The sequence below is a fragment of the Scylla paramamosain genome, chromosome 17 (assembly GCF_035594125.1).
Source record: "Scylla paramamosain isolate STU-SP2022 chromosome 17, ASM3559412v1, whole genome shotgun sequence".
Classification (NCBI taxonomy): Eukaryota; Metazoa; Arthropoda; class Malacostraca; order Decapoda; family Portunidae; genus Scylla; species Scylla paramamosain.
Window position 1 is genome coordinate 7590599 of NC_087167.1, and position 27853 is coordinate 7618451.

Consider the following 27853-nt stretch of genomic DNA (forward strand, 5'->3'; position numbering starts at 1 on the left):
AACACTGACCCTTGTGGGACCCAAGATGAATTTTGGTCTTGTATTACAGTTCTCATCTCTCTGTCATCCAGATAATCTTCCATCCACTTCAGCAGTCTTCCTCCAATTTTTCCATAATTTTTTATCTTCCATACTATGTGTGTGTGTGTGTGTGTGTGTGTGTGTGTGTTTGCTCTTCAGGAGATGTATATTTAAACAAAAACAATCCTGCCTCAAATCAAATAGAAATGCATGAGGATAATTTTGAACATGAGTTGGTAATCCTTATGAAGGTCTTCCCTATCATAAATACCATCCCCCCCCCCACACACACGGCCATCATGGGTGGGACTAATAAAAACTTGTCCTGATCTTTGTTTAAACAAAAACCCTGAATGACTCAAGTTTACAACAGCTGATTTGGATATTTTGAATAAAAAGTACTTAATGTGCAGCCAGTCACACCAATTAAATAAGTAAATACTCAGGCCTACTGCTACATAACAAGAATTTTTTTTTTCTATTACTCCACTTAACTGAACTGTGGATGATATTGCTGTGGTCATCAAAATGTGAGCATGGTTTCAGTTTTATCATTGTATGTCAAGGAATAACACCTGCACTACAAAGCACACAGTGTGGCCCTGCAGCACAGTACAAGGGGCAGGCCACTGCCACTCACCATGTTGTCATTTAACATTTTTTGCATCTTTTCATGGATTATTTTGCCTGTTTTTGTTATCCATTTATTTCATAACTGATTTTGAGCAAGAAAAGTACACATCATCATGCGCAACATGGTGTCAAATTACTTTGTTCACATGACTAGTTTTTCTAAGGATCTTTGGCAAAAAAAAACCAGGCAGCTCTCTCATTCATCCAGACATAATTTGCCAGCAGCTCATCATCAAAGAAAAGTTTGAAGGCACTGGAGAAAGATGCAAGTGACATGTCGTCACGAGCAGGATTCAGTCCAGAGAACTAAGAAAGGAACTGCAATGGTAAATCAGGACACTTGTTGGGAAACAGGTCTGACATCAACCTCCAATTTCCTCAACCTCAGGGTCATTAGTCTCATCATCACTACAGGAATCATTATCATCATCACTATCATCCATCTCTGGGATATAATCATCCCTGCTACTATCAGAAAGATTATCCATAATGTACAGAAGACAGACAAATTCATATCACCATCAAAGACTCACCCCAGGCACCAGCATGGGGAGTTGCCATGTGGGTGATATTGAAATTATTTATTGTTTTATGATTGGCTGATACATGAAGGGGATAGAGCCGAAGGTCTACCTGACTGAGGCATATGAAAGCCACCTTGCTCTGCAAGGATTTCAAACTCTCAATGCATAAAACACACAGAAGTGACAGGCCTGGTGCATCATTGGATAGTTCTATGGGCGAGTAATGACGCAGCTCGTGTCATGATAATGAAGAGGTTAAGGAAAATATTACAATGGATGGAGGCCATATTCTTCTTGAAAAATATCAGTGGGATACACAGCTTGCTCAATGCACCACCCTGCTAATCATGAGTTAAGATAGGAACATGTTGTGATGCATAACAACCAGAGCCTTTACCAGAATGATTCCAATTAAAGGCAAAAATATATCATCACAGTAATTCCCACTAACCATTGGTGGGCCTTGCTATAGTTATAGAATATTTATAAAAGATTAACAAAAAACTAAGACATAAGCAGTGGAAAGAGAAACATGAGTAAACAAGAATTCAGTCTAATAAAAATAACATAATGACAATCCCATCAACACTCCTGACAACAACAGAATTGAAAGCTGTGGTAACTTACACTGGGATAATGAACTAAGCTAAGCAGAGCATCTACCTTCATCCCTCTCTTCCCTTTCCCCTTACTCACTCCGGGCTCCAGTGTCTTCTTCAGTGAAATACTCTGCTCTGAAGTACCTCTTGAGCTGAGGGGTGGTTTTCTCATCATCACCCCATGCAGCATCAGTGTCCTGAAAGATAGGCAAACCCCAACCCCCCCCGGTCTCATCACCAGCCTGCAATAGAATAGGAAGAGACATGTAGAGATGGAGCATGAGGAGATGACATGACAATTAGTGCATTTACTTAGGCAGGCATAAGCAAACAAAAAATATTCACAAAAACAAATTTTGTGCTACAAGAAGATGTTTGGGGTCAGAAATTACATCTGAACAGATTAAATCACATTTTAGTATCTATTCTAGAATCTAGCATTTTTTAAGTAAATAAGATTAATGTTCTTCAGTTAAAAAAAATACTATTAGTCCCAGCTAATGTTTTCACTCTTAGTTTTCATTAACTTCAAATGCAATTAAATCATTATCTCCAGCATATATTTTAGAAGAAATGTAAGATATGTTATATTATCGTGATGACCCACTATGAATCATGCTCAAGGAAGAAAAAACTGTATATTTCACATTCCTAGTCACTATGTAAAAGAATCTTGCATCTTGAGCATTGCAAGTTTTGGCATTATATAAAAGAATAACATCAAATGAGAAGTGCAAGTAGGCACAGGGGCCAGCTACTTGGGACATGCAGGAATCAATGTTAAGGAACACCACTACAAATTGTACATACATCAAAGTATGAAAAATTACTCATGGTAAGTAAAAATACCCTCTCAACTTTTGTGATCACTTTCTTCTAAAGGCATGGTGCCAAACTCAAGAGTCACTAAACTTGGGATACTGAAAGCACTGTAAAAACCCTTATTCATTACAGCTGCCTTGCCTACACCTGCATGTGTTTTGTCCTCACATTCACGACATGATTCGGCAGTGTGGCAATGCAACGCCATTGCATCTTAAAGTGTGTGTGTGTGTGTGTTTTGTCCTAACATCCAATATGATTCGGCAGTGCAGCAGTGTTGTGCCATTGCATCTAAAAGTGTGTGTGTGTGTGTGTGTGTGTGTGTGTGTGGGGGGGGGGGGGGGGCAGTGCAATAGTGTAGGTCTGACCGGCGCCAAATTAAAGTTATATTTGGCGCTGGTCAGACCTCATCTAGACTATGCTGTGCAGTTCTGGTCCCCACATTACAGGAAAGATATAGGTCTATTAGGATCAGTACAAAGGAGAATGACTAAAAGGATATGGGAGATGAGTATTCCTTACAAGGCAAGATTGAAGATGTTAAATTTACATTCTTTAGGGAGACATAGGTTAAGAGGGGACCTGATAAGTGGTATAAGGGTTATAACAAGGGGATGTAAGCAAAATTCTTAGGATCAGCAACCAGGATAGAACAAGAAATAACAGGTTCAAGCTTGAAAAATTTAGGTTTAAGAAAGACATAGGAAGAAAATGGTTCTCAAATAGAGTGGTAGATGAAAGGAACAGACTCAATAATCATGTTGTTAGTGCTAAGACATTAGGGAGCTTTAAGAGAAGATTAGACAGGTTTATGGATGGGGATGATAGGTTGAAATAGGTAGTAGGTATATTTCATCCAGGGACTGCCACGTGTAACCCTGGTTGTTTCTTGCAGTTTCCTTCATTTATTACATTCTTATGTTCTTAAAACTGAGCATGTGTGTTTTGTCCTAACATCTGGCAGTGTGGCAGTGCAGTACCATTGCATCTAAAACTGTGCAAGTTGTGTTTTTTCACAATGCAATGGCACCATTGCTGGCCTTCCTCTCCCCCTTTCTTGCATGCAATCTGGAGTGAATAGTGTTGTGGTTAACAAGTGGTTTATCCAAAGAAGAATTTGTTCAGGTATGTGGACGGAAAAGCATATACAATACATAGCACATATGTATTTATTTTTTGCTGTGACGCTAAAGGTAGGAATGCATGACCCATACGCAATGAAAATGCAGAACTTGAGGAAATAATGTGTGAAAGTCGGGATGGTAAGAATTTAGGACCCAGCACGAAACTCAAAAATTGCAAAACTCAAATACCATGAAACTTGTGGGGTACTGTAAGCTATCATACAATAAAACTGCAAAAAATAACATGTAAAGGAATATAAAAAAAAACATGTCACACTAAATCTTTGAAATGCTTTGGATGTGATGAAGCCATGGGAAAAATGTGTAATATGATTATAATTCAGAGGACCTATGCTTTAAGAATGCTAGAAACATGACAAGTTTGAAGAGCTTTGAACAATCTTAACTATTTATCAATCCTGGAAACATGTGTTCATGTGTTCAAATTTTGCAACAATGATAGAATAATAATAATGATGTATCTCTAAGACAATTACAATCTTATAAGTAACAGAAAATAATCTGCAAACTTGTGAAAGTTCAACCTTTTTAGAAACTTTTAATTTTATCTATACCCAGTAACTGATGTTACCAATAACTCAATTCCAAAATATATCCTTATATCAATATTATAATTTCACATAAGCATGTCAGTTTTTTTTGGACATATATGTAGGAATAATAAACCCCAACAACCAGACTTCTTGATTCAACAGGCTTCCTATTACACACCTTGGCATCAGCAGTGGTGGCAGAGGTGGCAGCTGTGGCAGCCCCAACAGGATCAGTGGGTGGCGACACATTGTGGTAATCTGGGCTATTGCTGGTGTCTGAGAGACGATCCTCAGGAGGTTCACCAACTAGAGTTCTGGAATATAATGTTTGTCAGCCTAAAAAAGACAATATGTCTTTCTTATAGATATAAATATATGTACAAGCATAAAATATGCATTCACATGCATGCATGGATACATGTAAGCACACACACACACACACACACACACACACACACACACACACACACACACACACACCATACCTGTCACTATCACTAGTGAGAGATGAATCCTCACTAGCACTCTGGTCACTGTTTACATGTGAGGAACCAGTGCCACTGTCTGCATCAGCTATCCCCTCATCCTCTCCATCACTGCAGTTCCCCAATACTAAGGTGGTGGAAGCTGCAGTGGGGGAGGCAGTTGGGGTGGAAGAGGGTGTTGCACAGGTGATGGTAGTGATGGTAGTTACAGCTAGAGGGGATGGAGAAGGAAGATGCTGTTGCTGTGGTGAGGTCTGTTGGGTGACTGAGGATGGGGAAGAGGAGGAGGACGAGGAAGGAGAGGAAGTGGAGGTGGTGGGGGAAGAAGATGACGAGGAGGAGGTAGGACTGACAAGAGAGCTCCCTCTGCTAATGGTGCCACTACCATCACTGCTGCTGCCAGTATCAGTGATACCTCCCTTGCTGCTGATCTGTGGAAAGGTGATGATATGTAAGACATTGAGGGCAAAAAAAGATGGTCTATACAAGTCCATAGTCAATAAAAAATGTGCAACAATTAATGCTGCTCTTAATCCATACCAACTTACACATAGAATGCTTCAATGCAACACACACACACACACACACACCACCCTGACTACCCTGAGTCTGCCAAGAGTGATTGCAAGACACTAGACAGCACTACAAAGATTCAGGTAAGACCTGCTCCATCACCCACGTCACTAGCATCCACTTCCTGGTGATGCCTGCAGTCTCTCATTATTGCTTGTGATCATGGTATATTACCTGACAAAGCTGCTGCTTCTCTGGCACATGCTCTTCTAGGCAATTTTAGTATCATACATGAAACAAGAGTTGGTGGCTGACTCAGAGAGGAATTTGAAATCACCTTTCTAATCCTAAAAGAGATTTTTGCACTTAGCTGTTTCTTCTACTTAGCATTACATGCTCCCCAATATTACCCAACTCCTTCCCACATTTATGTTTAATTCCATTAAAAAAACCATGATCAGTATTGCTATGGCAACCCTGGTGACCCACCATACCCTTCTGTTCCACATACCCACATCCCTAGTTGATGACCAGCAAGAAGAGGGGAGGCTGGGAGGGTTTGTGTAGAAGAAACAGGTAAATGAAAAATCCCTTTTAAGATTAAAAAGATGATTTGTTTCACATAATACCTGTTTCTTCTATTTAGCAGATTCCCACATTTGAGGAGGGTTCATACCTTGGAAAGAAAATACAAGGGTAAGAGTCCACATTATGAAGAGTCAGTGACCAATTAACTTGTGTAGGAGGTCTTGAAGGTGGTGAAGCAGTGGGGAGTGATAGTGCCACTTGGACCTTACACTAAATGTATACGGTGCACTGAGAATATGGGAAATTGTCGGTGAACCCTGAAGGAGGGGCAACCGGAATGGAACCTTAAGACACAATGTCACCAGCCTCTAGAATTGGGTGCAGAACAAAGAAGTTCCCCTCCATCCTTTGGAAATCCTTCATATAGTGATCAGCAAAGACTGAGGGTGTCTTCCAGCAAGCTACATCCAAAATAGTAGACAATGATTTATTCTTCCACAAGAGAATGTAAGTGGTGATACCACAGATTTCATAGACCCTTAACCTGAGGAAGGGACAAAGGTCCACAGATAAAGGCTCATGGCCCCTTTTTATAGTCCCAATGAGGAAGAAAGACATAGTGGCCTTAGAGAGAGGGTGTGACTAGTTCCTAACTGACAAGAAGAATTGCCTGGGATGAACAGTGGAGGATGTCCTGCGGCAGTACAAATCAAGTGCTTGAACAGGGCACAATAGGCATTCTTCATCTCCAGGGCTGACCAAAGAGGATAGGTTCCAAAGCCTGAACTCCCTGGCAATGGGGTTCGAGGTCCTGTTGATTTCCCACCATAACTGTCTGCCATTTATCTGGCAGGAAGCTCTGTCCAATCTTGGGAATACTTTTGACTACAACATTGTCTTCAAGCATGTTTTCTTCTACCTCCATTTCATCACCGCTTTAATTCTCTACAATATTTCCCTCTGGATTTATGACTATCTCTGTTTCATTTCTCTTGCTCCTGACTTTCCTTCTTTGTCTTCTTTTTCACTCTGATGCTTCAGCATGTCAAGTAGTGCAGTTTTCCTTCTTCAGTGTCTCTTCTGAAACTGAATGGCTTCTCTTGAACATGTGTTTCATGGCCTCTTATAAAATTTAAACCATATTTCAAAATTACTGTTTTTCCATCTTGACCAATAACTTCCATTCCATTCCTTTTGCTCTTCTCTCTTAAAACAGACATGTTCTACATTTTCAAGTGTTCTACCAGTGGCTCTTACTTTGTGTCTAAGTGCTTGCTGTATTTTCTCAGATGTTGCAGCAGCAATGAATGCCTTCCTTGCTGAGTGGCTAGCATTGACATGTTTTAGCAACAATCTCACTAGATAATGTATCTTCCAGTGCAGGAAGCTCATAAGTCTAGGTATATGGCGGGTTAGAATTCCTTCCAAACACATGCTGATATGGGCTGAAGCCTCATATGAGTACCATTTGAAGACAATTTTTTGCATTGACTGCCCATTATATAGCTACCTTCATAGACAATTTGGGTTACTCTGTCATTATTTTTGTCACCATTTTGTCAATGACTGTATGACTGCACTCACATAGGCAGTTACTAAAGGAGGAATGTGCTTTTATGTGTATCACTTGAATGTCCATGTTCTCATACATTTCTGAGAATGTAGTGTTGGCAAACTCCCAACCATTGTCACACAAAAACTTCACAGGGGCTCCCAAACCAGTTCCCAACCATGTCTCCATAATTTTCTCCACTATCTCCTTGGATTCTTTACTTTTTGCCACACACAACTTTGAGAACCTTATCACTATGTCCAACATGTGGAGAAAATATATTTTTTCCTTTCTTGTACACTTTCAGGTCTACTGCAACAATTTTGTTGAACTCCTTTGTAATGCTCACTCTTACAATTGGCCTTGATGGTGCTTTCTTATATTTGACACATATTTCACAACTTCTTGAGACTTCTTCAGCATAAACAAAGCATATTTTGTCTTCAACACTTGCATCCTTCAACAACTGAGTCTGTCTCTTACATGTGGGATGACCAAACTGTTGGTGCAGTTTTTCAATCTTCTTTTGCTTTTCTTTTTCATCATTACCCAAGGTTAGCACTATTTCTGCTTTCCTCTATGTTGCTTTCTTATCCCTTAGTGTAAGACAATAGTGTCCTCATGAAGTGCATCCCAATTTCACTTTTTTTCCATGTATTTCTGCAATATAATTTCTAAAGTCTAACTTCATCTGTGCCCTCTTCATTGATTTCTTGCTGAAGAGCAGAGGAACAAAGCAATTCACCACATCATCTGTTATATATGCTCCCACCTATAATGTTCACTGGAAATTTCACCTTACTCAGTGATTTGTACATGTTACCATTACCAAATTTATATGTTGATTCACTTTTCCTTTTCTATTCTCATTTTGTCCTCTTCTGACAAAGTCTGTACAATTTCAACCAGTCAACACCACACACAGTAGAACAACAGGCTGTGTCTAGGATGGCATAACTAATAGGCTCTATCATTAAGACTGATATCATTCCAGGACTTTCAACAACAGCATATGACTCAGTTTCTTTGTGTACCTCCTCACTTGCACCGTTCACATAAACATTTCTTGGACATGCTGGAGACATATGATACTCTGATCCACATACATGACACTTTCTAATATTACCATAATAGTCAACAAGGTTTTTCTGTCTATTTTTGTCACATTTATTTGCTAAATTCTCTCTTTCTCTACTTCCTCTGAATCTTGCTTGTCCTCTTCCCCGAGTGACAACATTTACTTCCTCTGTGTTGAACACTGGTTCAGACTTTACTACCACTGCAAGAGTCTCACTTACACTACTCCCTGACACTGAATCCAAGGACAACACTTCCTGACCCAAAAAATTTCTTGAGGGCTTGCTGCATAGAAACAAACATCTCTTCTGGTTTACTGAAAGACACTACTGTCAACACAATCTGTTTTGTCTTTAACATCTAGGCCAGCACTGTCCAGTAGCTTAAATGCTAAAATGCACTTAGGTATAACCAACTTGTACTTAATAAGAACTGCATTTCTCTTCACAAATTAAAAAATATATTTCTCCACAATGTCCTCCTTTTCTTTCCTGAAGTTGTCAAACTTTGTCCATACTTCATACACTGCTGACATCTCATCCTTCTTGTACCATTTGTCTAAATGTAGCAGCAAAACACTGACTCCATCATCACTTCCCAGCTTATCAATATCCACTTCCTCAAAAATCTTGCTCCTCACCTCATTTCCTTCTGGGAATTTTTTAACATTAGTGGCAAATTGCCATGCTTTCAACTCTTGTTTCCAGTGGTCATAACTCATCTACGTTGAAACTTAGCACTGGAGCCCTTCCACTGCAATCACTCATCTTAATTTCGCCTTTTCTTCTTGATTGGCGCTAAATTTCCTTACCCCTGCCACAAATATGCTCTGCTACCATTTGTTGAACTCATAGATCAGTATGGCAGAGTTAATCAAAGGGCAGATGTACAGCATTTGGCTTTATTTATGAAAGCCAGAATTTACACATCCAGCTAAAATGCTAGAAGTGCACAGCCCTCCTCCCATAAACAAACAAACAAAAAACACATGCTATTCGTAAAGTTGCAGCTCATGCACAATTTAAACATTATTAACAAGGAGTATGTGTAGAGTAACATGGAGGAACAGAACAAAAAATGAGGAGGTAAAAAGAAGAACTGGTGTTTTGAGAGAGTCAGCTGGATGAGCAGATCAGTATGTGTTAAGATGGTTTGGGCATGTGGAGAGAATGGAGGAGATAAAACTAGTAAAGAGAATAATGAGACAGGATGTGTGTGGTGAAAGGTTAAGAGGAAGGCGTCACCTGGAGTGGATGAATTGTGTTAAGAGAACACTGAACAAGAGACAAATTACTGTGCAGCAAGCAAGAGTAATTGTGCATGATGAGGTGAATGTAGAGCAGTTGTGTTGAGTCCATGAAAGTGGCGTGGTCTTGTTGACACCTGGGAGGTGGTGTGGGCACAATTCATAGCACCCACGGGTGTATGGACCCAGTCAAGGGGTGGGGCACTCCACAGAGAGTACCCTGCATCTGCTGTGGTCTCAAGATTGGAGTAAGTGAAGGGTAGGGAACAGTCTTATTATGAAGGGGCTGGTGTAAACTAGTGTATGCTGTCAAGCTTCACTGTGGAAGAGTGGGGTCAGCTGTGGTATGCCTAAGCTCCTGGGTTGTAGTAGAGTTATTTATGAGACTATCCCTTTCCACCTGGGGGATGATGGGGCTATGAGTGTCAATGATGTGTAAATGAGTGTGTGGTGCTTTGTATGAGATTGCCATCCTGGTTTACTGATAGATTGATAGTGGGGAGGCAGAAAGTATTGTTGCAAAAAACATGCCATCTCACTTGAATTTTTCTCATAGGTTTACAACTTTTGAGCACTATTGGGTTTAAAGATATAGAAGATATAAAAAAGGTGTAAGAACGACACATTCTACCCTGTACACTACAAGAAGGTAAATACATGCATACACACTCTGCTCACCCCACTGTCTTTGCTGGAACAACTGGCAGGGCTTGCAGCACTCTCAGCAGGGGATGATGCAGGTGGTGGTGCACTGGAAGCAGTAATATCAGTAGTTTCTGTAGCCAAAGCTGTAGTAGTGGTAGTGGTGGTAGTTGAGGGTGTGGTAGGTTCATCAGTTGCTACTGTACTGCATGGTCCTTCTGTCTCTGCTGTGGCCTCTACTACTACTTCCTCCTTGTAAGGTGGAATTTGTAACTCTTCCAAGGCTTCTGCAGGAGGAAAAAAAGGACAGAAAAGAATTACAATTTAATAACAATTTAATAATCATACAATAAGATAATTTTTCATCACAAACAAATAGATCACTAAGATTTAAAGATTTCTGTAAAAAGCAGGAATAAAATCTGAATTCAGCTGCAGCCTTACCTGGAGAAGTATCAGGCAGTGGGCAATAAAGAGTAATGGTGTTCTCATAGCGATCAAGGATGCTATACATTTGAGACCCACTGAAGAAGTCCACAGCTTCCTCTCCTGAAGCTTCCACATAAACCTGACAAATAAAGGGAAAAGTGAGAAAAAATGAGGTAGATCATGATTTCAAATCAAAATATTTAAACATTTCAGTGACATCATAACATTCAAGCACTGGAAATAAATGCATGTCTCTTGACGACGTGAGAGAGAGAGAGAGAGAGAGAGAGAGAGAGAGAGAGAGAGAGAGAGAGAGAGAGAGAGAGAGAGAGAGAGAGAGAGAGAGAGAGAGAGAGAGAGAGAGAGAGAGAGAGAGAGAGAGAGAGAGAGAGAGAGAGACTGAAATATGTAAACATGAGGTAAAGAAAAAGGAAAGAGTAAAAAAAGATGTAGATTCTTCAGCTGTGAAAATTCCCTGCAGTTTCCAGAAACAGACTTAATATCTTTCAAGATGAATATCTTAAGATGAAGTATTTACAATGTTCTCATCTGTGAAGGTAAATGTCACTAAGTATAAAGTTTTGACTTTTCTACAATCTGTTTCCATTGTGTGTGTGTGTGTGTGTGTGTGTGTGTGTGTGTGTGTGTGTGTGTGTGTGTGTGTGTGTGTGTGTGTGTGTGTCCATGTACATATTTGTGTTACTAACCTTGTTAGATCTGTAGAAGCCCTCCATCTTTAGTGTTTTGGTGTCTGAGGTGAGGGGTCGAAGGTCATTATAGTATCGCTCCAACACCACCCGCATGGTCTCATGATTGAGGTCAAGAGAGCGGCCAAGTAGCTCTTTCAGATCCTGCACTGTCATACTCAAGCTGCCCCTCAGTGTGAAGGGACCCTCCACCTCCTCTGTGCTAAGGTTGACAACATGGGCCTTGATGGTTGTGCCTGATTGGACAAACATCAAGGGACTTAGTACAATGCATATATATATATATATATATATATATATATATATATATATATATATATATATATATATATATATATATATATATATATATATATAACCAATATTTTGAAAATGGAAAAAAATAAAAACTACAACTATGAATGAAAAACAAAATGGGAAAGAAATTGTGGGTGATAATCTTAAATTCATGTGCTGCAACAATGTGAGTGAGAATTGATTCACGCCAACCACACTGCATGAGGATCATGTGTGCCCAAATCTCTCCGTATCAGGGTTCTACACAACAATTAGTTTTCCCTGCTGCATCACAACACAGCCATCCCTCTTTCCTTTATCTGATCTGAGCAGCTGATTGGACCAGATGCAGGTGAAACTCCCACAGACATACTCAAGGCTGCATCTCAATTACACATTCACAATGATCAGAACCATATTTGTCATCTTTAGTCTTGTACAAAGGAACCACACATGCACTCATTCAGATTAATCATTTAAATCCATACGGATCACAAAGCATATATTTAGCAATCTTACAAGTAACTTAAAAACAATTACACATACACTTTTCAATCATTGCACACCACATCTATTAAATATGTATCTTTCTTAAGTTTTCATTTCCTTCACTGCCTCCAGGATTTTTTTCTTTAGGGATCAGTGATTTAACCAATTCTCCTAATACATTAATTCTTTGTCATATTCCTACTGCAACAACCTCAGGCACCCTGTCCTTTTCTACATTCACAAATCCTTTAAAATATTCTGCCACACCCTGTCCTTTTCTGCATTCAGCAATCCCTTCAAATATTTTGCCTATCTTTTTTTTTTCTAACACAATTATTTGGTATACAATGAGCTATCTTTTGCCCTCACTCTCTCTTCTTTCCCCAATATCCCCTTTCATACTTTTCATATATTCTTATTCAACTAAAAATTTCCTATTAGCTTCCCACAAGACCTCACTGGCATCATGTTCAATGAAAAGGCATCATGTTCAATAGAAAAGGAATGGTTAGTGATGGTGACTCACCTCCTGGCTTGTACACTTCAAACTGCTTGTCCTCATCACGAATTTCCATCAGGAGATCAAACTTGTAAGATGTGCGTACTCCCCCAAGAACTTCATACATAGGTTCCTCCTCCTGTCCCTCAAAAGAGCTCTCAAGGCTCTCATGGAACTCTTCATACTTGACCAGGCGGCATCGCTCCAGAGGAACTATGTTCTCAAGGCCGAGCTCCTATGGGTGGCAAGGAAACATAGACCATTATCAATATAGAAAATGGCATATAAAAGTTGAATAAGGAAATTACAATAAGCTACTGTTTCAACAATATATTAAAAACAAAGAGGAGGAAAAACTATAACATAAGATAAATAAAGACAAGAAGACTTGTTAAAGTAAGTCAAACTGGCCAAGAGATAGATCTGTGCAGTCAAATTAAAAATACAGCAACATCAATAAGGCAAAATCTTTATAAATCACACAACTTCAAAAGTTGTTATACAGGGAAGAAAACACCACCTCTGTGGGCCCAGTCCTCCCTCACCTTGTAAGCCTGAAGGGTGGTTTCAGTGAGGGTGGAATACTTATGCACTCTACAGCTTGCGCTCAACCATCTGACTCTGACCAGGTATCCGACAAAACAGCTTGATGCGACACGTAGAACGCTCCAGTTCTCTCTGTTCACGCTCAGCTGCTTCCTCTTCTGACATTCTCTTTATGAGATCCTGTAGGATGGAGGCAGATATATTGGGAAAAGAAATTAAAAAAGGGAGATAAATCCCTGGGGTGTAGTACAGTGATCCATGAGACTATCCTGTATGTGTGTATAAGTGTGGTGCTTTGTCTGGGCCATTCCATGTGGCAAGAGAGGGAGGGAGGGAGGGAGGGTTTGTGGAGAGAGAGAGGAGAGAGAGGAGAGAGAGAGAGAGAGAGAGAGAGAGAGAGAGAGAGAGAGAGAGGAGAGAGAGAGAAAGCATGTGTGCATGAGTGTTGACACATACACATAATACTCTCATCTCTCTCTCCTCTCTCTCTCTCTCTCTCTCTCTCACTCTCCTTCTTCTCTCTCTCTCTCTCTCTCTCACTCTCTTCCTCTCTCCCTCTCCACCTACCTCACCCTCACTGGCACCCCTCCCTCTTTCCTTGTCATATATTTGTTTACTTATTTGTATTTATTTTTTTAAGTGTGTGTGTGTGTGTGTGTGTGTGTGTAGAGAGAGAGAGAGAGAGAGAGAGAGAGAGAGAGAGAGAGAGAGAGAGAGAGAGAGAGAGAGGAGAGGGAGAGAGAGAGAGAGAGAGGAGAGAGAGAGAGATAGAGAGGAGAGAGAGAGAGAGAGAGAGAGAGAAAGAGAGAGAGAGGAAGTGCCTAGTTATCATGGACTGTATCATCCCTGTACATCACAACAGTCTAAAGGATAACATTTGAAGCACCACAATATCACTAGAAAATTCGATGTTGTGCTAAGTAAGTAGTGCATCAGTGTATTCTGCATGAAGAGTGTTACAAGTTTTATGTACAATACTACATTCTGGCATTATTTATATAAGGGTTACATAATAGGCACTTGGAATGACAGTTTGAAATTGCCCCACACAAGTGGTGTCCTCATACACACACTTGGCAGCACTCAGATGTAGCCCAGTTCTAACTGGCCACAGGACTTCTTTTCCTAAAAATTGATTTGTGAAGTTTGTCTGTATTGTTCTGAAGTTATTAGACATGATATAACAAAATAATTATTACAAAAATTCCCTTGTGAGCTTTGTCTGTATTGTTCTGAAATTATTAGGCAGGATATAACAAAAGTGTCATTACAATCATTAGGCTAGTGAATCCATCAACTAAGTGATGTTCTGATCACTGACATATGCTTACCTTGATATGCTGAGGGAACTCTTCAGTGGTGAGGGAATACACATTACGTTCACGGTCCACCTGTCGGTACATGAGCATGTAGGCATTGGCACTGTAACTCCAGCTTGAATAGTAACCACCACTCCGTGAAGAGCCACTCCCACCATATGTCTTGCGAATGTCATCATATGTAATCTGAAACAAGAGACAAACTTTATGAAGTAATGAACATTGTCAGTAATTTTCAAAAAAACAATCTTATAAGGTACATCTCCATATTAATGGTAGTCAACAGGAACACACCATAATATGTCTGGTCCACCAATACAGACTTCCAAGTCATTAAAAAATTTCAACCACAGTCAAGTGGAGCCAATGAACAGAAAACTCTAATTCAAACCCACATCATTACAGCTTCAGACAATTTAACATGTTTCAAACCAGTTCATAATTTCCAACAACTTTCCATAATCTGAAGTGAACTTCTGATTGCCTGTATCTAAATGCACTGTTCTCCATTCAAATTATAAAATCAGTTCTTTTTCTCCCATTGGTGCAATTCAGTTGATAAACCAGCTGGACAGTGGCACCAGTGATGTGTTACCTTCTCACCATCACTCCACCTCAATAAGAAAATATTTGTATTTTTCCACTTAACTAACAAGACAGAAAACTTTGGGCTTTAACATTGGATTAAGCAGTTACTTTACATAGATAACCATTTTCAGAACTTGACAGGGTAAAAATTTGGCAATTACATCAAGCTTAATCTGTGAATAAAATTATATGATTTATCAACTTTTTACTGATATAATCATTATTTAAATGAATTATAAAAACAAGGATATAATAAAACATGTTCTTACAACACATAAAACTATTCCTGGATATGATGGTACATTCACAATTTACAAAGAAAGTTATAAAGGTGAGAAAAGGATTTTTACGAATGTGTTGCATCTTGACTACCAGAACACAGTGAAGCACCCAACACACCTTCCTCCCTTCCTTCCCCACTCTCACCCCACAGCATCAAGATGAAAGCAGCTTGAGACAACCACTGGACAACTCAGACTTTCAGATAATTCAACCCAGGTCTCCTCTCAATTACTTCGAAACTAGAAAGAGTTTACTGTATACCTATGGTTACATGGAAACTAAATTGTTACAAAATTTTAATGCTTACCTTGAATTTAAAATACATGGTGCAAATCCATATGGCTACCAATAATATACACTACTATCAAGCCAATATATCTAATGCCTTCCCCTTCTTATATCTCCAAGTCTCAATTTCATACCTTGGTCACACTCTGGTCATTGAAGCAGTACCACTCCCCACTGGTGAAGTCCTTGATGTAGGCATAGTAGTGACCACCAGAAGCACTGCCTGAGTGGACCATGATGGAGAACAGCTGATACATGTAGGGTCCCCCACCACTAGCAGCTCCCCAGGCACGATTGCGTTCATTGTTGTATGCACTGCTGCTGCTCACATCTATACCTTCATCTTCTTCCTGCATTTCCAGTTGAGATTTTTTTTAGTAAAGGACAGCCAAAGTATGTTCAGAAGGGGACATCAGAGTCACTCAATAAAAAGGGATAGTTGTCTGGAAAGTTATGTTAAATGGACAAATTAAATAACTGAGTTTTTAAACATCATATCAAGTTTGCCCTGTCCCATTCAGAACTAACAGAAAGATCAAAAGTTTAATGCTCTGTGGTTTCTCATCATTTGCATAAGAGTTGATATGACAAGGGAGTTGGTTGAAACTATTTATGAATAATAAAGAGACTGGATAGCAGGACCTCTGTGTGGTACTAATATTAAAAAAGAACCATTATACATATGCAAAATAGTTCTCTTTGAGTTCTTTGGATTTATACATCTTATTTGAATATTCTTCTTCTACATTACGTAATTTAGTCATCTGTAACCTCAGATGAAAATTTCTATCAGAAATTTTTTTCAATTTTTTTTTTTACAGGACCTGTTAAAAATTTTGAAAAAAATTGAATTTTAAAGAATTTTTACATAATAATTGATACATTTTTTTACTTAAAAAGAACCATTATACATATGCAAAATAGTCTATTGAGTTCTTTGCAGTAAGGCACAGATAAAAATAAATTTTCACTTTCTAAATAAATTAAGACACGTAGAAAACACACTTTTTCGATTCATATATACATTTTACATGAATATTCTTCTTGTTCTTCATTTAATAATTTAATCACCTGTAACCTTAGATGAAAAATTTTTATCCCAAAATTTTTCAATTTTTTACAAGTCCAGACCTGTGTTAAAAATTTTGAAAAAATTTCAATTTAAGTTACTTTTTCGACAGATATATAATTTTTCTATATGAATATTCTTCTTCTGCATTTTATGATTTAATCATCTATAATCTTAAATTAAAATCTTTATTGGAAATTTTTTTCAATTTTTTGTACAGGTCCGGACCTGTGTTAATAAATTAAGAACAGTGACCACTTGCCACTTCAGCAACAGATCAGCCAAGAAAAGAAAACTCAAGATAGTGCAGAGAGATGGAGCAAGAACAAAAGAGGGAATCTTATAAATCAAAATCAAAATAAATAAATAATTTTTAAAAATACATAATACAAGCAAATTATAAATCCCAGTACGTGATCATGTGATACAAGAAATAGTAACAAAATGTAATTCAATAAAATTTAATTTAATCTATCCACTAAACTTGATGAAAGCTTAAAACTCAGCCTGTATTTAGTGTATAATAAAATGACAAAGATTCAGCTCATAATCCTTTCATTATATCACCATCTCCTTCCATACCTGATTATCACTCTCTGGCAAAGAGGCAGAGGTGTTCTCCAAAGAGGCATCCTCTGCATCCAGGGCAGAGCCAGAGTCAGTGGTGGATGAATCATCCACACCACTAGCAGGCTTGTCCCCTCCTTCCTCTCCCCTCATTCCTGTGTCACCATCAATGAAGTGGTTCAGGTCCAGCACATCTGGAAAGGTCACTCTGAAAAGGAAGACATCATTAGTATCTTCATTATCATCATGAAATTTTTTAATGCTGAATGGCCTTAAATTTAAGAGAAAGAACATGGAGACCACCTAATGAAATGGACTCATTCAGGGAAACATACAAAAAATAATAAAAAATAAAAGATATATATATATATATATATATATATATATATATATATATATATATATATATATATATATATATATATATATATAAAACATAATAAAATGAAAATGAAACATTCTCATCACCTAACAATTTGATTTACAAGTTCACACCACATCTTGATATATATATATATATATATATATATATATATATATATATATATATATATATATATATATATATATATATATATATATATATATACACACACACTTAACAAATTCCACAATTTCTTCACCCATAGTTTACAAATCTTATAGTTAACTGCCAATCACTACATCTTTATCCGGCATTTATCTGGGATTAAAACACAAAAACATAACCAATGCTGAAGGAGTTTGTGCACAAATTCATTAACATGCACTCACACAAACTTTAGTCAAATTCTGTATGTGGAAACAAGCTAATAAAACAATATAAATAAAGCCACTCACTTATCATTGAGCTTGATGCGGTGAAGCGTCTGATAGTCAAAGTCAAAACGCATGAGGTGTATTGTAAGAAGGTAAGGGAAACGAGTGAACTTGAGACCCTTATGTGCATCACAGAGAGCATCACAACGTGAACACTTGTACTGATTGTTGCCTGTCAAGACCTCTGGTGAAACAAAGGCCCGCAATGCTTCCTCCTGTGGATGAAAAACCAGTTAAAACAGATTAGTAATGCATTTTTTTTTTTTTTTTTTATAATAACACAAGTTGTTTGATATCTATTCATTTTCTAAAAAAATTTCTCTATCCACAATAGCTATCCATTAAATGGGACAAGAATGAGATCATGAACTTGTCACATTACACAATATAAGTAACAGAAAGAAAATAAATTTTTCATTTTATTTTCATAAATTTGACTTCCTCTCAAATAAAAGAGGTGATGCACAAGATTTCTAAATAAGAAAATATCTTACTATTATTTCTTTGAATTTTTAACCTTTACTCAATATTTTGTCCAATTTCTATATTTCCAGTTTATTTGAAAAGATCTCAAATGGACTCCTCATTCTTATTTTCCTTTATTGACTGCTATATGTTACCAATATTGCTTGAATAATTCCCTGACAGTTCCATAATCATCACTAAGAAACCAAGGATGCTTAGTGAAGATGACCATAATTTCTATATATGAAGAAATGATGATGATGATGATTATTATGATAACAAAAATGGTGACCCACCACACTCTTGTAAGCTGAGGTGGAGCCAAAGGGCCTGATAGGGAGAGGAATGTCCAGGTAGGTGTCCTCCCGTGCTCGCTCATTGCCACACTCTAAACACTTCACATAATCCTTCATCTTCCCTGGAAAAACAACAGTCAACAGTCAACACTAATGAGTACAGTCATATCAACTAATGATTTATTACTCAACAATATAATTTTTCTTAAGAATCAAGCTATGCATATCAACAGTATGCTTTTAACAGAGTGTAATACTGCAGAGTCTACCATACATGTCAATGTGTTACTGGACAATCTTTCCAGCAAAAAAATGTAAGTGAACAGAAAGGATTTACTGATGTTAGGAAAATATGGATCACATCAACAAGAAAAATAAGAGAGATCAAATGGTTAAACAATGTTGAGTGAATAATGTTCAGAAATTCAGCTTCCCAAATAGAGGCAATAACACTCAGAGTTGGAGGTAGAGTTGAAATTAACAAAAAATACCTGTGAATGTTTTGCAAGGGAAACCGTGTTGGACAAAGTGAACACAAGAATAGAAGTAGTAATGAAAATAATGGAAAATGTATGAGAAAAGTTTCTGAATTGGATATGTCTAACTGAATTACTGAAGATACGCAATAGTATTATAATATTACTGAAACTTCTTTTATTGAAATTTCTTTGAAGGAAGGCATAAAAAGAAAGAGAGAAAGAAAGAAAGAAAAAATAGGTGGATGCAGTTTTTAGAGGAAAATTTCTATTACTTAATGTCAAATTGGATTCAGAAGTGAAAGATCTTTAGAAAAGGCATTTGACAAGGTATCTCACTAAAGACTGCAATGGTAGTTAGAATACAGAGATATCTGAAAGGAGAGCTACTTAAATGGGTGGAAGATTATCTAAGACAGAGATGGGAACAGTGATTAAGTATCAAGAATCATTATGAAGCCAGGTTAAGAGCAGTGTTCCACAGCAGTCCATATTGATATCACCTAAGTTTTTGGCATATATTAATGATATGATAGAGGGAATATACCACTACAAAAGTTTATTTGTGGATGATGCTAAGATATTAAGGGTGAAAAACAAAGATGGTGAAACATTACACTAGGATTTCATTAAGATATTAAAATGAGGCTAAAGATGGGGTTTAGCTCAAAGAAATCTAAAGCAATATAATTAGGTAACAGTGAAAGGAGTCATAAGTAACAATATAATGGGAAATGACAAGTAAAACTATGGAAAAAAAAATCTGAGAGTTGCCTTAACAAACAACTTGTCACCTGAGAATCAAATACATGGAGATATACAATTTAATGAGACACATAAGAACAGCATTCACCTATCCAGATAAAAAGATGATAAAGAATTCTAGTATCAGCAATGAATCCAAGATTGGAATGCACAGCATTGGTATGGTTATCAAGTAAAAGAAAAACAGTGAAATTAGAAAGAATAGGGAAGGCAGCAGTTGAGATAGGCACAAGCCTATGGGATCTGTCATATAAAGAAAAGTTAACAGCTCTGAAGCTATCTCCTCAGAAGGAAATAAAGAGAAAGGGGTCACCTAACTATAGTATATGTAGAACTATGAACAAAATGGAGGAAATAAATAGAGATTATCTGTTTGAATGGGATGAAAGAGATACAAGAGTAACATAAATAAATTTAGGAGATCTATTCATAAAAGGGATAAAGAATTTGACTTTCCACAGAGAACAATGTAAGTCTGGAATAAGCTAGTTACAAAATTTATCCATAAAGCAACTATTCATGAATTCAGCACCAAGCTGGACAATAACAAACATGGAGATGGGAGAGTATGAGCATAGATCTTTTCCTGTATACCTCACACACACACACACACACACACACACACACACACACACACACACACACACACACACACACACACAGAAAGCAATAATAAAAGCGACTGAGTGTCACCCCTCACCTTCATAGAGTGTGTTGATGAGGTCAGACTGATGGGTGTTCTTAAAGCACTGCTCCAGCGCATCAAACATTACTCGACACAACTCTTGAATGTCATGTTGCTGCCATGCCTCACTGCTGTCCCATCCAAAGCTGCGTGTCAGCTTAGTGGTCTCTACAGCACTTTTGGTAGTGGTCTGGCAATGAGAAATAGTCTAGTGTGTGGGAATGAAGAATGAGATATAGCTGTTTGTCAACTTATGACTGAGTTACATTATGACTGACTGGTCATGAGGTGATATGATTGTATGTTAGTCATAATTATATATATATATATATATATATATATATATATATATATATATATATATATATATATATATATATATATATATATATATATATATATATATATATATATATATATATATATATATATATATATATATATATATATATATATATATATATATAAATGTTTGGAGTATCAATCATATCTCAGACTTCAAGTGAACTTACATCAGTCCTTTAGTATAAGAGATGCTCAAGAGTATCATATGATCAATTGAGAGAGAGAGAGAGAGAGAGAGAGAGAGAGAGAGAGAGAGAGAGAGAGAGAGAGAGAGAGAGAGAGAGAGAGAGAGAGAGAGAGAGAGAGAGAGAGAGAGAGAGAGAGAGAGAGAGAGAGAGAGAGAGAGAGAGAGAGAGAGAGAGAGAGAGAGAAACGATTTTAGTTTAGTTTTTCCATTGCTGTGTTGTTGCCCACCAATGAGGCCCTTTGCAATATAAGTATAGTTTTCTACTTTTCATTAAATCTCATAAACAGCTAATAATAATGACAATGATGATGATGATGATGATGGTGATAATGATAACAATAATAATAATAATAATTAGTAGTAGTAGTAGTAGTAGTAAAAAAAACTTGTGACAGTTCCCAGAGAGGATTCAAATAGAAAAATCAAACAACAGAAAACAGCACTGAAATTAAGTTATACAAAATTAAGCCACAATACAATGAAAATTCATCACTCTTGCTTCCTTCTTACTGTTCTTCCTTGTAAACCCCTTTCCTCACATCCCATCACTTACTGCCAGCATTGTGAAAAGTTTACTTCATGTCTAGGCCAATGAGGATATTGTCCATACAATCCTAAGACAAACCTCCCTCAGCAAAATAATTATGACCTATGATGATCAAAACACATAACTAAACATCACTCCTATTAGTACCATAAAGATGAAACTTTTATTAGATTTAATGCACTTCATGTGACTTCAATAATGTTCCCCCAATGTTCATGCTATTTGCTGATGTTTTTTTTTTAGAAGTAGGAAGGGATGCAGATTATATAGTTATGGTATATGCAATGATTTAATCACATTCTTTACTTTCTGTCTGTCCTCAGGATCTAATTCCATACTTCATTTGCCACATATATAGAAATCTGTCTTTCACTTCAAGGTACCAACAACCTTTACAAGGTCCTGTTCATTCCTTTCTCTTTCACACAATAAAATCACCACAATCCGCCTGTCATTACTTCCCTTGAGCACTTTGTCTAGTATTTAGTATCTACTTACTTCCTTTCACAGACTGACATTACAAACCTCCACAGTAATGTTCATGTTCCCTCCCTTCTACAACACACCTGCAACTGAAGAAAGAGGCGCTGCAGCTGACATGGGATATTCTTTGATGCTTCTTCCTCAGTACCCTTGAACTCCCATTGATACAGGGCATTACGAAATTCTGGAGTCATGAAGAGAGTCTGCAGCAGACTGTTGAGGTAACAAGTCATGGCCTGATTCACCAGCCCTACAAAACCTATGGAAGGATGGGAAAAAAAAAAGGTCATTTAGGTTAGTAGTTAAAAAGCCACAAATTGCCACATTATTGTTTCATCTTTGCAACTCATTAAAATTCCTTAATGTGAGTCACCTTAGTGCATTCTTTGTAGGGTAAAAAAAAATATATATAAATAAATAAATAAATAAATAAAAAAAAAGACACTACCCAGTTTATCTTCTCTTTTGCTCCATTAACCAACATAAAGAAATAGCTGACAAATTTCCCCAGCTATGCTTTATCACAAATAATAAACCCAGACTAACACTGTTCCTTTTATTAAATGTGTGTAACAGTGGACTTACTCACTTTCCCAGTGGCCCAAGGGCACTATAATGACAAACAATACAATAATTTGAGGCACCAACAAAATCTCACTTACAATTTCAAGGAAGTTTTATCATTCCAATTATAAAAAAGAGTATTCATGTATGCACAATGAAAAATAAACTGTAATTGACTAAGTGAATCTACCTCTTGGCACTGCTGTTAAAATGTAATGTGGAAGCCACATTTTTTCAATGAGAGTACTGGAGGAAAGTATGAATTGTTTGGTTGTAGCCAGGAGACATGTAACAGAGTGATCCTACAATTAGGTGCACTGCCCTCCTACTTCTACTTTAACAAACTTCATTCCATCATAGTTTGGAAAGCTATAACAGCACAAATAAACTGATGGTTGCTGTATATGAAACTCAATTCCTGAAACATTTGTTTTCTATTTCACATTTTTCTAGAGTGAGGTTTTTCATTAATATATTTTTTTACATTCCCAATACTGAACAATTTTAAGCACCTAACTTAATTATCAAAACCTCAAAAAAAAAAAAATGTAGAAGTAATAAATCTCCTCACTTACTCATTTACCATATAGTTGACAGATTGTGCTTTATCAGATATCTCCTGGTGTAATGCAGCATCTAATTAAAGTGAAGAATAAAGAGTGGCCCAGTACTAACCAGAGTCATGCTTGATGAGTGGTGATGAGTAGGAAGAGTAGTCTGACGTGGTGGCGGAGGTGTCATAAGCAATGAAGGAACGTTCTAGCGCTGTCTTCTCAGTGGTGGTGGTGGCTGGGATGGCAATGGTGGTGGTGGGTGAAGCTGATGCCCCCAAGGTAAGGTCATCATCATCAGCCCGTCGGGGTGGACGGCCACCCAAATCACATAGGATAAGGTTGTTTCGTGCTGAGCCTTCTATCCGGAACCTGGCGTGGGCAAGGGCTCTCTCTGCCTCCATTTTCTCAACTTCCACCTTGAGAAATAAACAAAAAGTGAATAAATGTTCTTCACTTTCCTAAAACATGTGACATCCCATCTCCCCCAAACAATGTGTCCTCTGATGTCACTTACTGTCACCTAATGAATACACTGATTCACCTATGCCAAACAGCCAGTAGAAAACCTATTCCCCAACCAAATATGTACTCCATAGCAGATCTCACCTCACCTACTAACACTGTCCCTTCCTCTGCTAAGAGCTCTGTGACACACACACACCCTGCTATCAGAGAAATGCTGAAAAACATCTGCCACTCACCTGATCTCCATTAGAACACTGCAGCACGAGGGAGAAAGAGTCTGGGTCATACTTGAATCTCCGTCCCACCTCTGCCATCAGCTGGCCACACGTGGATTGTGTGGACATGGCTAGAGTGACCTGGTTGACACTAGTATTGAAGCCGCTCATGTCACGCACCACCACACACACACTGTCCAGCTCTGGCTCCTCTGTATCCCTTTCTGCTTTAGGGTCCCAGTTGGCTACAGCACCTGACTCCGTGTTAGTCACTTGGGTATCCTCCTCTCCATCACCTTCACCATTGATATCTATCTTGGGCACATCACTGGATGATGCTGCCGCTCCACTGACACTGATCTCTGGTACTCCTGTTGCCTCTTGTGGGGAGGTCTGACCATCTTCTGTGGCAATATCTTGGATAGTGGCAGCTTTTCTGGCCTTCACTTTGCCAACTAATTTGCTCTTCTTGATGCTCTGAGGAGGAGGAGGAGGAGGAGGAGGAGGAGGAGGAGGAGGTGGTATTGCTGGTGCTTGTGTGATTGACAGTGTAACATCTTGTTCCTGTGGGTGCTGATGCTGCTCCTGCTTCTTTTCATGTTCTCCTGTCTCACCATTTGTTAACCTAATGTCTTCTGCTTTGTTCTCCCCCTCATTTCCTTCCCCTTTCCTTGCTATACTTGTAATTTCATCAATTTCAATTTTGCTCTCAATCTTTTCATTTGTTTCCCTTTCTGTTTCATCATCATTTACCTTTGATGTGCTAGTGTCATTTTCCATCTTCTCTTCCTTTTCATTTACATTATCACAGCTTGCTTTGCTCTCTTTCATTTTACTCTTTACATCTTTCTTTGTTTCTTTACTTTCATTCTTTGTTTTGTTGTCTTTAGCTTCTGTTACACAACTTTCATCACTTGGCTCACCATCTTTTGCTTCTAATCCATTTTCCATATTCATAATCTTTCCATTATTCTCCACCTTATCTTTGGTACTGTCATTATTTCCTTTATCTGCCTTTCCTTCTAAATTTTTTTTCTGGCCTAACCTCTCTGATGCTGCAGCTTCACTGGTGGTGGTGTCATCAGGTGCCACTTCAGTTGACTCCTGTTTCCTTGTCTTGGCTGGCTTCTTCACCTTAACAGCCTTAACAGTCTTGTTTGAGGAAACAGAGCCTGAAGAGGCAGAGGAGGAAACTGAAGAGGAGGAAGATACAGACGCTGACGAAGAAGCAGTTGCTACCTTGGAGTTTTCAGGATTCTCAATTGTTGTACAGCTGAGTGAAGCCTCCACTGCAACCTTCTCAGATTCACTAGGAAGTCTGGTTTGCTCAGTCTGAGGAGCATCTTGCTTGGTCTGTGCAGACTCCTCTGTCTTGGACAATGGGGAAGACTGACGTTTAGGTCGCAATGCGTCCTTTGCATTATTAAGACTTTTAGTTGCTTTACCAGTAGTTGTTACCACTTTGGATGATTGTTTGGGCCCAGGGGAACCCTTTCTGATAATGGGAATGACTTTACCTGTACTGCATGAAGCCTCATTCTCACTCAACTGAACATTACTTACAGTCACTGCCTTGCCAGGCACCTCTTGTGTGTTCTCACTACTCACTGTTGAGCTGGTTGATGCTCCAGCTGCATTAGTCTCTTTTGAATTTGAGTCACACACCTTCACAACCTCCACTTTTGTTTCCTTCACCTTAACATCAATTACTTTTCCATCAGCAGCTTTGGATACATCTTTGTTGCTCGATTTTGTAGTAGTTGGTGTCTCCTGCTGGATCTTGATGGGGCGAATCATCTTCTTGGACCCACAAGCAAGGGGTCGACGAGGTGACGCACCGCCAAGGGAAGCCTCTGCCCGGCTATTGAGGTCAGAGATGGCACTGGCAATGAGGGGGCTTGTTTTCTTGACAATCTTAATTGTTTTGACCTTAGTGGTGGCAGTGGAAAAACGGCTGGTAGTGGTAGCTTCTGCCATACTGCTGTCCTGCACAATAGTTGAACGGCTCACAGTAGAAGCAGTGTTTACCCGAGCCACCTTCGCCGAGGCCTCCTCCGCCACGCTGCTACTCCCTCCTCCACCACTACTGCTGCCACTGCTATGGCCGCTGGTGGAACGATCTGCTGTTCCACCACCACCTCCTCCTCCACTGCCTCCTCCACCACCATCTCCACCACCACTGCCGCTGCCACCACCTCCATCCTCAACACTTTCGGTCTGTGATAGAAAAAAAATTTCCATTAAAACATGAAAGACAACCCATCTCATGATCTGCACATTGCACTGCAAATATTCAATTCAGAAAAGTCTGAAGAAATAACAAGCTGCATTCTGATACCAATATTTAAGAGTAATGAATATACAGCATGCTACATCTCTCATTCATCTTGCTGTTGTTCATCTCAAGAATTAATCTTATATCCCTGAAAAACAAAGAAATATAAATCCCCTTTTTTTAATGCACCAACAAAATGGGATAAAAGCTGCTAGGAAAAGACGCAGCATGCACAAGCCCTGACCACGGCATGTGAGGCACACAACGAGCATGATGAAAGATCACAGTGAATGTGTTAGTTAGAAAAATAAATATCTGGTGGAAAGGTTAATATATATATACAGTATACATGATATAGAGCATACAGAAAACTTGAAGGGTGCTGGAAATAGGAAAGAACATGAATGTCTTTCCTTAAATGACAGTAAAATTTCAAATTTTCACTGAACATGTAGAGGCAATACACTGTCAGAGACTGTTGCTCATCACAATATTTATGAACCAAGAAGTTGTCACAAGTAATGATCCTTCTCTGTGGCAATAACAAGCTATCTGACATTCCCTTCCCACTCACCAATGTGCGAGTCACAAGAGGGCAGGACTGCTACATAGAAGCTAAATGAATAGTCGTGAGAAATTTTACTACTGAAGAGAAAATACACATCACATGAATATGAGAACTGTAAAGCAAAATACTAATAACTAGAAAGTAATTTATAAAATGCACATAACACTAACACAAAAAGAATATCAATAAAAAAAAAAATCTAAGGCAAACAATCAGGGTAAACAAACCAAAACATAACAAGGATGCAGCCAAACTAACAAGACCCAACTGGACACACCCATCCCCCACACACACCTCAGTGGTCATCATCAGCCTGCGCAAGCGGCCCCGCAACGTGGCCAGCAGGGGGTGGGGGGGCGGGGGGGTCTTGCAGCCTGATGCTAGGTGACCCCTGCCAGGAAGGACAACAAGGCCCGTTAGCTGGCACTGGGGGCTGGTACAGGTGGGGGGTCCAAGCAAGAGAGAAGTAGGTGGAGAATGAAACATTGAACTGGGGCTAGATAGCGTTACACTGTGTGATTACAACACAGTATAGTTCTTCAAGAAATAAAGCTTTTGAAACTCTACAGTTACCATCACCATTGATAGAATAAGTCTGGTTCACTGGATGTCACCACCCCCACACAAATGGCATACCATAGGATCTATACAATTTACTATCAAGCAAACATAAAATGTATAGGATATAATGTTTTCTTTTATATGTAAACTTCAAATTTAGCACTTCATGTATTCTAAATATAATCAGGAATGCTGTTTGTATAATAGAAATAAAAGTGTTTGTTT

General features: G+C 38.4%; 1 protein-coding gene across 1 annotated transcript in view; it reads right to left on the reverse strand.

Annotated features, from left to right (window-relative positions):
- LOC135108403 (ubiquitin carboxyl-terminal hydrolase 47-like) overlaps positions 1-27853 on the reverse strand; it is a 48206-nt gene that overhangs the window by 11288 nt on the left and 9065 nt on the right. The window contains 19 exon segments of the mRNA XM_064019360.1: positions 1875-2019; positions 4456-4591; positions 4763-5193; positions 10357-10607; positions 10765-10888; positions 11457-11692; positions 12748-12955; positions 13266-13316; positions 13318-13446; positions 14598-14771; positions 15878-16093; positions 17395-17587; positions 18199-18392; positions 18939-19060; positions 20880-21054; positions 22510-22685; positions 23666-23960; positions 24246-26441; positions 27362-27458. Coding sequence (XP_063875430.1) covers positions 1875-2019; positions 4456-4591; positions 4763-5193; positions 10357-10607; positions 10765-10888; positions 11457-11692; positions 12748-12955; positions 13266-13316; positions 13318-13446; positions 14598-14771; positions 15878-16093; positions 17395-17587; positions 18199-18392; positions 18939-19060; positions 20880-21054; positions 22510-22685; positions 23666-23960; positions 24246-26441; positions 27362-27458 — 5549 coding nt within the window.